A 10,480-nucleotide genomic window follows, 5' to 3' on the forward strand; every position below is an offset into this window, starting at 1 on the left:
GGGGAGCCGTCATCCCCCCGGAGCTCTGGGCCAGGGCCGTGCCAGCCTCGAAGGGTTCCAGAGGGCTTGCAGACATCCGTCGGTCCTGCCGATCCCCACTCTGCAGATGGGGAAACCGAGGCCGGCAGCGGGTCAGGGAGCGGCCCAGGGCCCCCCGGCTGGGAGGCGTCTGAGGCTGGATCGGGCCTCCTCTGTGGCCGGGCCCGGCCCGAGCCCGCTCCGACCCGTCTCCCCTCGCCAGGGCGACGCCTTCACGCTGGTGGCGAGCCTCCAAGGCCGGCCCCAGTTCGCCTTCGCCAGGTTCGGCTTTGCCGTAGCCGCCGTGGGAGACCTCGACCAGGACGGGCTGGGCGACGTGGCCATCGGGGCCCCCCTGGAGGGCTTCCCGGAGGACGCCGGCTTCGGCAGCGTCTACATCTACAACGGGCGCCCCGGCGGCGTCTCGAGCAGCCCCTCTCAGGTAGCCCCTGGGGGGCGCCCCAGCCGCGGGGATGGTGGGTGGAAAAGCGGGTGCCCTCTGGGACGCCGAGGAGCGGAGGTCTGAGCACTTAGTAAGTGCCGCCTGTGTACGGCCTCCTCACGAGCCAGCTGAGGAAATGGAGGCAGGCAGCGGGCTTGGAAGGATGAGGTGTGACTCGAACTCGGGCCTTTCTGACTCTGGGCCCAGCATTCTCTGCATCCAGCAGAAGGCCCCGAAGTCACCCCGGGGCGGGCCGGGCGGTGGGTCCTTCGAGGCTCCGTCCAGGCCCCCGGCCCCCCGAGGGAGCAGGTTTTGGGGGGACCCCCTTTTATTGGGCCGTTGCCTCTCCTCGCCTCGGCCCCTTTCTGGGGGCCTCCTTGGGCGGGGGGGTGGGGCAGAGGCTTTCCCTGAAGGCTGGCCGCCTTCCCTTGGCAGTGGGTCCGAGCGGCTGAGCTGGCCCCGGGGCTGCAGTACTTTGGGGCGTCCATCGCTGGCGGCATCGACCTGACGGGGGACGGCCTGGGCGACGTGTCTGCGGGCTCTCTGGGCCGGGCGGCCGTACTGCGGTAGGAGCGGCCGAGTCTCCCGGGGGGGCCCTTTGCCGGCCTCTCGGGGGGCCTCTCTGGGCCTCACGAGCCTCCCTCCTGGTCTCTCCCCCTCCAGCTCCAGGCCTGTGGTCCGGCTGCAGACGTCCATGGTGTTCACCCCCCCCTCCGTGAAGCCGGGCCCCCACCGGGAGGTCGAGGCCCGCTTGTGCTTCAAGATCCCCTCCGGCGGCCCCCTGGCCCGGACAGGTACCCGCGGGCTGCGGGTGCGCCTGCCAGGAGGGGCTCCCTCCCGGCCCCCTTTCCCGGCGCTCCCTCTGTGCCCGGCTGGCCCTCGTCGTGCCAAGGAATTCCCACACGGGGCCTGCCCTCGGGCAGCTGCCATCGCAGGGAGCCGGCGGGGGGCTGGGGAGGGAAGGCGGCCGCGTGGGGGCCCAGAGGAACTCTGGGAAGACGGTCTGGAGACCCTTCGGGCAAGGGGCGGCGGGTGCGGGGAGCCCGGACAGGAGGGAGCCGGGAACGAGGAGGGGCAGCCACGGACGCCTTGGTGGGAGCCACATCACCGAGCGCGGCCCGGCCCAAAGGAGGAGGCCCAGGTGGCACCGGCCTGGGGGAGGGAAGGAGGGCACAGAGGGAGGGGGCAGAACTGGAGGAAAGAGGGTGGAAGGAAGGGACTGAGGGAGGGAGAGTGAGCCAGAGACAGAGAGACAACAAGGGGGGAGACAGACAGACAGACAGAGCCAGAGCCAGAGAGGCGGGAGGGCAGGGGGCATTTCTAAGCTCCTGCTCTGTGCCAGGCTCTGTGCCAGGCACTTCCCTTTGATCTCTCTGACCGGCCGGCCCTGGGAAGGAGGTGCTGAATTCCCATTTTGCAGAGGAGGGCGCTGAGGCAGTTGGGGGTGAAGTGGGCTGCCGGGCCCCAGTTCTGAGGCGTCCCCGGCCTGTGCCGCAGGGCCCCCGGAGCTGTCCCTGAATGCCACCATTGAGCTGGATGTGAAGAAGGAGCGGAAGCGGCTCGTGTTCAGGGACGGCGGCGCTCGGAGCCAGCTGGCGAGGCGGGTCCCCGGCTGCCACCAGCTCGTGCTCAGCCTTCAGGAGGGCGAGGTAGGGCTGGCCGGGCCAGGATGGGGGCTCCTCCCCGCACGGCCCCCAAGGCCCCACCAGCTGTCCCTGAGGTGACGTCTGGGGCGCCGTCGCGCCACCCCGCAGGCCCCCGCCTGGCACCTCCCGGCTGGTGGCCCTCCCCAGGCGCCTGCCTGGCAGTGGCTCCCGGGCCGAGTCCCTAACGGCATTCTGGGAGGATCCAGAAAAGAGGACGTGGGCGGGATGGCCAAGGAAGGCTTCCTGGGGGCGTTGTGGCGGGAGCGAGGCGGAGGGGAGACGTCTGACAAGAGGCCCCCCCGAGCTGCCGGGGACCCCAGACTGGGAGCCGGGGGGGCCCCAAGCCCCTCCCGCGTATCCAGGAACCTGCCCGGGGCTCTGGGGGGGCTCCTCCTGCCGTCCCCCGCCTGCGTGGCCCTCTGAGCGTGGCCTCTGTCCGTGGCAGGCGTGCGACGACCACGACTGCTTCTCCAACATCGGCGTGGAGGTCAGCTACCAGCTGCGGAGCCTCGAGGGGCCTCGGGAGCAGCCCCAGCCCATCCTGGGTCGGCGCGGGGAGGCCGCCGCGTACTTTGAGGTGACCCAGGGGCCCGGCCCTTCCTCAGGGGCCCGTTAGGGAGGAGAGCCCGCACGGCTAGTTCTGGCTGCGCGTATTAGTGATGCCCATTTTACAGCCAAGGACACTGAGGCAGACACAGGGCAAGTGACTTGGCCAGCTAGGAGGAGCGAGGCAGGCCTCGAGCTTGGCTCTTGCCGACGCTCTGGCCCAGGGCTGCCATGAAGGCCTGCCGGGGGGTGCGGCCGGGGGGTGCGGCCGGGGGTGCGCCGTGGGGCGCTCCCTCCCCGGGGTTCATGGCGCCGGCCCTCCCGGACGTGTCGCTGCGGGAGGGCGTCAGACCCGGCCGGCCAGCGGCGTTTCTCTGAAAGGGCCCGAGGCCCGGAGGGACCCGAGAGGTCGCCCTGACCACCTCCCCGGCCACGCGCCCACTTTACAGATGAGTGCTGCGGCCCGCGGGAGGCCCCGGGGACACGGCCTCGGCCTCGCGCCTTCTTTCACTTCTCCCCCGGGGAGCTGCCAGGCTAAGGGGCGGAGGCTGGGCGTTCCCCAGCCCGGGCCCAGCCCGTGACTGAATCTTTTTCCAGCTGCCCTACGAGAAGGACTGCAAGAACAAGCTGACCTGTGTGGCAGAGTTCGAGCTGGCCACAGAGCTGAGCCCGTAAGTCACAAGTGTCCGTCCGTCCGTCCGTCCTTCCTTCCTTTCCCTCCTTCCCGGAGGGGACGTCAGGGAGCCCCCAAACCGCTGGCCTTTGGCACCCCAGCTGCACCCGGGCTCCGCCGAGACAAGGACTCGGGGGGACTCTCCCCTTCACAAAGCCCGGGCAAGGGGTCGCCGGTAGCCTCGGCTCGAACACCGCCAGTGACAGAGAACTCACTACCTCCTGAGGCGACCCCTTGAAAGGCTGGGAAACCAAAGGGGCCCCTCGTGAGCTCCACCCGCGTGCCTGTCCTCAAGCGAGCTCTGGCCACGTCACTCCTGAGCTCCGTGACTTGTAGCGGCTCCTCCCGCCAACCTCGGGGGCCAAACAGGAGGCCCCCGTTGGGATTTCAGCCCCCCTTAGCTTTCCCGTCCAAACTGCAGACTCCGGAGCCCCTCGCTGCGCCCGGGGCTCGGGCCCTGCTGCTGGAAATGCTCTGCCAGGGGCTGCCCGGCTGCCTTCCAAGGCCTCCGAGGGAGTCCGGCTCTTTGTCCGTGTCTCGTTCGCACGCCGCCTTTCCAGCTCATTCCCCCGGGAGGCTGGGGGCGCCCCGGAAGCCGGGCCGTGCTTTGGCCCCCAGCCCGTGCTTTGGCCCCCAGCCCCTAGCGTCCAGCCTCGCGGCACGGGAGGAGCCACTTCCTGAACGCAGGGCTCAATGGCTCCACCGAGGCGAGGAGCCCGGCCCAGCCCCTCCCCCGTCTACACCCCCAGGTGCTCTCCGGCCCTGGGCAGTGGCAGACCCATGGCCCAGCTCTCTCGGTCATCCTCCCTCCAGGCGGCTCATCATCCGTGCCCGCTCTGTGGGCATGGGGCACCGCGAGGCTCCGCCCTGGGCCCTCTTCTCTCTTCCTTCCATTCTCTCTGCCTTGGTGACCTGAGCAGCCACTTCTCTGCGGGTGACGGAGTCCCCCCACCCTGAGCTCGTGCCCGTGTGTCCCCCGCGGCCCCCAAAGGACCCCTGAAGGCCAGCCCTGCCCTACCCTTCTCGGGGTGCATGCGGTCGCTCTCCTTCCAGGCTCTGCGCCCCAGGAGTCCCCCTTGTGGGGTCGAGCTCCCAAGGCCTCCCACAATAACCCAGTGTGCCAGCCTGAACCCATTCTGCCGCTCACGTCTATCCTTTCCCCTCGGCTCACTCCTCCCCTCTCGCGTGGCCCGTGGCCTCCCCAGCTGCTACGGACTCCTCCTGAAACTACCCTCTTGCCCCGGAGGTGGACAGCGTGAAGGGTGGCGCGGGGGCAGCGGCCCGCAGTTGCCCTCTCTGTTCTCCCCAACTCGAGGCCGAGTCTGTTCCTGCTGTGCTCCAGAACCTTCCATGGCTTGGTGTGGCCTCTGAGATGGGACCTCGACAGCCAGGCTTGGGGGCTTCTCCTGCGGGCACCCTGGCTATTTCCTCACTCCCTCCGTGCTCTGACTCTTCCTAGGGCCCTTCAGCATTCCTGTCCCCTCTCAAACCAGCGGGGTGCCTCCCCACAGCCCCCCCGTACCTAGCATGGCCCACAGCACGCGCTTATTCGCGTCTCTCGAGCCCCCACGATGATTTCTGTAGCCACTGAAGGGGGCCGGGGCCCGCGTGAATAAGAGGGCCGAGGGTGCCCACGGAAGGGTGGCAGTGGCAGCTGCGCCCCCTCTGCAATCTGAAGAGATCCTGGAGGTCGGCCGGTCAGGGCGCTACCCGCGCCAAGAAGGCCAAAGGTCTTACGTTCAAGTCCGCCAACGAGCTGGACTTGGGTTCCCAGGAAACTTCTAGAACAGCTACTTGGAGGGGGGGAAACGGGAAGGCCAGGAATGGGCTTCACCATCGTCCTCAGTGGGAGGAAGCCGGCTCGTCCGCCCTGGGTCAGCTGCCGGGCCACAAAGACAAGAACAATCGGCCCTCGACCTCGAAAAACGTCCACTTTATTGGGGGAGGCAACTGCAAGTCAAAAACCAGGGAAACGGGCGCATCTCGCAGGAGGGACATGAAGGCAGCTGGGGAGGGAGAGAAGGAAGCGAGGCCTTATGGAGGCCGGCCTCGGGCTGAGCTTGTAGAGAAAGGCCGGTTTCAAAGAGACGCGGTTGAACCTGTACAAAGGCACAGAGATAGGAGACTAGCAGGGCAGCCTACAAAGTCCCGTTAGAGTCAGGCGGTGGGAGCATTCGAAGGCCAGGGTTCGTACCTGACCCCAGGAGCACTGGGGAGCCACAGACGGTTGTGGAACTTTGGCCACGATCCGGAGGGAGAGTGGGGAAGGCGGAGTCTCGAGGCGGGGAGGAGGCCAGCGAGGAGGCTCCTGCCATGGTCCAAGCGAGAGATGGGGCCGAGGGCAGCCAATTCAAGAGACGTATTCATGGTGAGCCTTCCCGCCCCATGTGTTAAATGGCGAGCTCGTCTATGTGACCCAAAGCTCGAAGGGACCGACCGAGGCAGGATAAGGAAGACTGTGGCCGACGTCCACGAAGATGAAATTCAGTAGGGAGGAAGGTTGTCTTCATCATCCCTCGGCTTCCCAAGAACAAGATGAGGGAAGCCTGGCCGAGCGCGGCCCGAGGGCTGCCGCAGCAGGGTGGGCGCCCACGGCAGGCACCCCGTGTCTCTCTCCTGTGCAGGGGGCAAGCGGTGGTGGGGCTCACGAAGGAAGTGACCCTGACTGTGCATCTCGCCAACACTGGGGAAGAGTCCTACATGACCAGAATGCTGCTGACGCACCCCTCCAACCTTCAGCTGAAGAAAGTCCAACAGGTGAGCCCAGGAAGGGAAGCGGGCCTAGAGCGGGCTTTGTTTTTAAGGAAGGAAGAGAACTCGCTTCCATTGCTGGCAGAGTTCTGGAACGCTGACAGAAGCCGGGGCGGGCCACACCACGCCGACCACCAGGCGCTCGGGTCGGGGGGACGTCGTAGAGTGTCGAGATTTTAGCCAAAACTGGGAGCCAGGCTGGGCTGCCACGCTGACGTTCCCAGGGTTCCCCCTCGCTCCCCGCCGATGACGCCGCCTGCCCCTTTTTGTGCCAACAGCCTTCCTCGGCTACAGAGGTGCAGTGCACGGATCCCACCCCTGCGCCCCCCGGCCTCGCCATGACCTGTAAGGTGGGCCACTTCGTATTCAAGAGATCACACGTGAGTTCTCTGCTGGAGGCCGGCCCCCTCCCCCGGGTTCCCCCGGTGCTGCCCGAGACCTGCTCGGGAGGCCTGCACATGCCCCCACCCTGAGCAGCCAGCCCGGAGAAAGCCCCGCCCCCTTCCCACGGACAGGCCGCGCCGTCTACAGGGCACTCACGCTCCCTTTCCTCTAAGACAGGCCAACTTTTCGATAACTTGGCAACTAGAGGAAAGCAAATTTCCCAACGAGACAGCAGAAATTGCCATTATGGTCACCAAGTAAGTACTGGGTCACGGGGCCACCTTACCGCTGATGCCAGGAGCTGGCTCTCTCCTTTCCCCAACTCGGGGGGCTCAGGCCGGCCCCCTAGAGGGAGCAGGGGGGCCCCCAGGCGTCCCGGATTCGGCAGTCGTACCCGCGGGCCTCAAGAGGGTGCTTGTAGCCAGCAAGACCACCCCTGTGGCCGCCACAAGCTCTCCAGGCCTTCTAGAGGAGCCTCCTTAGTGTTTGACTTTATTCTCTTCTTGAAGAAGTGCCCAAAGATAAGGCGCCCCTTCCTTCTCCGGCCCTCTTAGATGCACGGAGGGGGAGGGGGAGGGGGAGGGCGCATCCACCGGCCGCCCCTTAGCCCGGGCCCTCCCGGGGACTTGGCAGGAAGGTCCCACTAGAAATCGGGGGAAACCACCCAAATCTACTGGCCTTTCCTTTCTTAGTGCCAACGGCCAGCCTCCGCTGAGTGAGAGACTGAAGCTCCCGGTCAAACATGCCCTGGCAGTGGTTCTTGATAAGTAAGCGGGGCTGTGGGCACTGGCAAGGCAACAAGTCGGGCTCTGGGCCTCAGCCCCGCACCTCTGCCCACTTTGGACTGCTGGGGGGGGGGGCAGGGCTACTCCTCGTTTCAGACGGCCAACAACAGATCCCTCTGGGGAGCGTCAGAGGGGCCAGGCTGCCAGAGAGCAGAGGGGGCCCGCTCTCAGGAACGACCAAGGTTAGGGCCTGGAGACTCGTCAGAAGTCTCTCCTCCCTCCTTTACGGGGTTACTCGAATTGGTATCCACTGTGGATCCCGGAAGCCCCACGCCCTGACTTGACCGGAAAAAAGATGGGTTCGCTGCAGGGGGCTCTCCTGGCCCTCCCGCCCCCCCGGAGGGTGCCGCGGCCCCCAGCTCAGCTCCCTGACCGCCGACCTCTGCCGCCCGCAGACCCCCAGTGATGTACGTGGACACGGGCCGAAGCCTCTGGGAGCACCAAGAACTCCAGTTTAACGTAGGTGCGAGGGATCGCCGCGGCCCCCCTGCAGGGGCAACAGAAAGAGCCGCTCAGTGCCTTGTACTCGGGTCTCTTTTCTGCTGGCCTCGCAGGTCCGGGGGGAGAATCCCTTTGGAGCCGAGCTGGAATTACAGATTTGCGTCCCGGCCAAGAGGGGAGGTCGCGACGTCATGAAGCTAAAGAACATCACAGCAATGCAGGTACCTAAAGGCTATCCTCGCCACTCCCAGGGCGGCCATTCCGGCCGGGCCGCTCAACGCAGGGGTCCCCCTTAAGCTAGGAAAGGGGACGGATGGTGCCCGGGGCCACCCCCCATCCCCCACTGCCTTGGAAAACACCAATCAAAGGCTCTAACATTTGGGGGTGGCACTGCCCCACGTGTCTCTAGCTTCAGCTCCCCTTCCTCTCCCTGCTCCCTCCTCCCTCTGCTTTGGGGCTGGGACTGTCCTTCTGCAGCCTTCCCAGGCACTGGCATGGCATCATGGCCCCACCTTTGCACGTGCCCCGGGGCCCTGGCAGCCCCCTTCCTCACCTACCTACGCCAATCTGCTGGCTGCTTTAAGTGCCCTAAAAACCTCAAAGAGCAGGCCTGAAGGGTAGGAAATAAGCCTTTATAGATCGGATTCCTCCAAGAGTGAAAGGGCAGATTTCATCACCTCGAGGCCAAAGCGTGACCCGAAGGGGCCGTTACACGGGCGTGTCCAAGCTCGAGTTCTCTTTAGCCGCTTCTCTGGCTCAGCCGAAGGTCTCAGAGTTCGGCCGTCACCGGAACAGGCTGTGCTTCTGCAGCAGCTCCGTGGCCGAGTCGAAGGCCAGCACCGACTGGCAGAAGGCCTCGATCTGCCGCTTGACTTGCCGCATGGCTGCGGAGGTGGCCTTCCTCTTAAAGGTCATCTCCCTCAGAACCTTGTCGGCCAGGTAATGGAGCCAGAGCACGTTGCTGTAGGGCTGGTAATGGGCCCAGTGGTTCTGGCTGTGCTTTTTCATGAGTCTATAGATGTCGAACTGATAGTCCCCCTCCCCCTGGAAGAGCTCCTGCTCCTGGGAAATGTCACAAAAGACCACCAGGCCGTCCTTCTCCAGCCGGGACAGCGTGTAGTCGATGATGTTCACGTGGATGCCGTGGGTGGCGATGGTGGCCGCCTGGCCGTTGAGCGTGTAGCCCAGCTCCTTGGCGCCCGTCCTCTTGACCAGCACGTTGCCCCAGTGCAAGTCCCGATGCTCGAAGTGGAGGGCTGCCTCGGCCACGGCCAGTGCCGCAGTAACCTGGTGCAGCAAGCTCTTGGCCGCTGCCACAGAGGGCAGCTGCTTGCGCATGTGCTCCAGGTCCACCCCCCCGAACTCGAACTCGAGCACCACGTAGAGCTGGTCGCTACCAAAGAAGTCCGGGCGCTCATTCTCGGAGCCCCGCAGGCGGTGGAAGGCGTCCCAGGCCTGGAGCAGCAGGTCTGGGTAGGAGCCCCGCACGCAGCGGGAGGCATACAGACCGATGAAGCCCTCGGTGCGGTTCAGGGTCTCCTGGGCCAGGAGGCTCAGCTCCTTGGAGATGATGATCTCGGCCAAGATCTCCCCGAAGGACTTCTGGGGGCTCCCGTTCACCGGCTGGGCGCCCTCGATGGCGATGACCTTCAGAGCGGCCGTGCGGCTGTCCAGCACGGTGCGGAACACCTCCCCGAACACGCCCTCCCCGATCTTTTCGCAGCTTTGGATCCGGTCCGGGGCCAAGTAGAGGTCGAAGGCCAGCGGGCCGTCCTGCTGGCACTCCCGGTACACCTTGTCCGCATCGGACAGCGCCGAGTCCTGGGCGGGGCTAGGGGCGGAGGCAGCTGCTGGCAGGGCCTTGTGGGGGGTCAGCAGGTACAGGGAAGAGGCGTGCCAGGGGGCGCTGCCCGGGCTGCCCGGCGGCGCATCCAAGAGCAGAAAGCTGCCGCCCGGTGTGCCAGGGGGCTGCAGCTCGGCCACCACCTTCCTCTTGTGGAAGGACAGTGAGGCGCGGGCCCGGAAGCGGCTAGGTCCAGCCCCGGTGGAGGCCCTGGCCCAGCGGGCGGAGCTGCAGCCGCTGATGCACGCCTTGCGGGCGGTGCGGTCAGGGGGTGCCCTGGGGGGCCGCTCCTTGTTCCGGGGGCGCTGGGCTGCCCTCCTGCGAAGGGGCCTCCTGGCTGGGGGCTCCTTGGCTGGGGGTGGGGCGGGGCTGAACAGGGAGGCGCTGGTGCCCAGGCTAGCTGGGGCTGGGCTGAGGTTCCGGACGGGGCTGAGGTCGGCCAGGACGCTCCTGGCCAGGCAGCTGCTGGGGCTGTGGAGGCTAGGGCGGGGCTCCTCCTCCGGCTCTAGTTCCTGCTCCTTCTCCTCCTCCGGGCCCCGGCCTGGGGTACTGCACAGCGGGGGGCCAGGCCGCCGGCCCCGCGAGCGGAGTTTCCAAGACCGCTCGGTCACGAAGGGGTGCGGCCGGTTCTCCTTGGCCGCAGCCGCCTCCGCTGCCTCCTCTTCCTCCTCCTCCAGGTCCTCGCGGGGCGCCTTGGCCCGCAGCCGCCGCCGCCGCCGCCCCTGCCGGGCCTCCCCCGGGGAGCCCCACGCGGGCCCCGGATCGAAGTCGGGGTCCGAGTCCGGCGCGGAGGTGGGGCTGCTGCAGCCGCTGGCGGGCTCGCAGCCAGGAGTGCCGGCGCTCAGGCCGCTGCCGCTGCTGCTGGAGAAGAGGCGGCGGCGCTCGCGGGGCGGGGAGAACCAGGGCGCCGCAGCCACCCGGGACCGCGCCCCGCGCCCGAGGCCCCGTCGC

At 67.1% G+C, this 10,480-nt stretch overlaps 2 protein-coding genes across 2 annotated transcripts in view; one reads left to right on the forward strand and one right to left on the reverse strand.

Annotated features, from left to right (window-relative positions):
* The window catches only part of ITGAE (integrin subunit alpha E), a 27,152-nt gene extending 19,165 nt beyond the window's left edge, over positions 1–7,987 (forward strand). Inside the window, exons 15-27 of the mRNA XM_044669479.1 lie at positions 242–460; positions 896–1,026; positions 1,124–1,254; positions 1,958–2,109; positions 2,254–2,460; positions 2,552–2,683; positions 3,250–3,323; positions 5,950–6,241; positions 6,301–6,456; positions 6,638–6,717; positions 7,153–7,227; positions 7,641–7,704; positions 7,800–7,987. Of these exons, the coding sequence (XP_044525414.1) occupies positions 242–460; positions 896–1,026; positions 1,124–1,254; positions 1,958–2,109; positions 2,254–2,460; positions 2,552–2,683; positions 3,250–3,323; positions 5,950–6,241; positions 6,301–6,456; positions 6,638–6,717; positions 7,153–7,227; positions 7,641–7,704; positions 7,800–7,982 (1,896 nt within the window). The 3' untranslated portion in view covers positions 7,983–7,987. The remainder of the gene's footprint in view (positions 1–241; positions 461–895; positions 1,027–1,123; positions 1,255–1,957; positions 2,110–2,253; positions 2,461–2,551; positions 2,684–3,249; positions 3,324–5,949; positions 6,242–6,300; positions 6,457–6,637; positions 6,718–7,152; positions 7,228–7,640; positions 7,705–7,799) is intronic.
* A 474-nt stretch (positions 7,988–8,461) lies between these two features.
* The window catches only part of HASPIN (histone H3 associated protein kinase), a 17,309-nt gene continuing 15,290 nt past the window's right edge, over positions 8,462–10,480 (reverse strand). Inside the window, exon 2 of the mRNA XM_044669480.1 lies at positions 8,462–10,410. Coding sequence (XP_044525415.1) covers positions 8,470–10,410 — 1,941 coding nt within the window. The 3' untranslated portion in view covers positions 8,462–8,469. The remainder of the gene's footprint in view (positions 10,411–10,480) is intronic.

This window comes from Gracilinanus agilis, chromosome 3 (genome assembly GCF_016433145.1).
Source record: "Gracilinanus agilis isolate LMUSP501 chromosome 3, AgileGrace, whole genome shotgun sequence".
In the NCBI taxonomy this organism is placed as follows: domain Eukaryota; kingdom Metazoa; phylum Chordata; class Mammalia; order Didelphimorphia; family Didelphidae; genus Gracilinanus; species Gracilinanus agilis.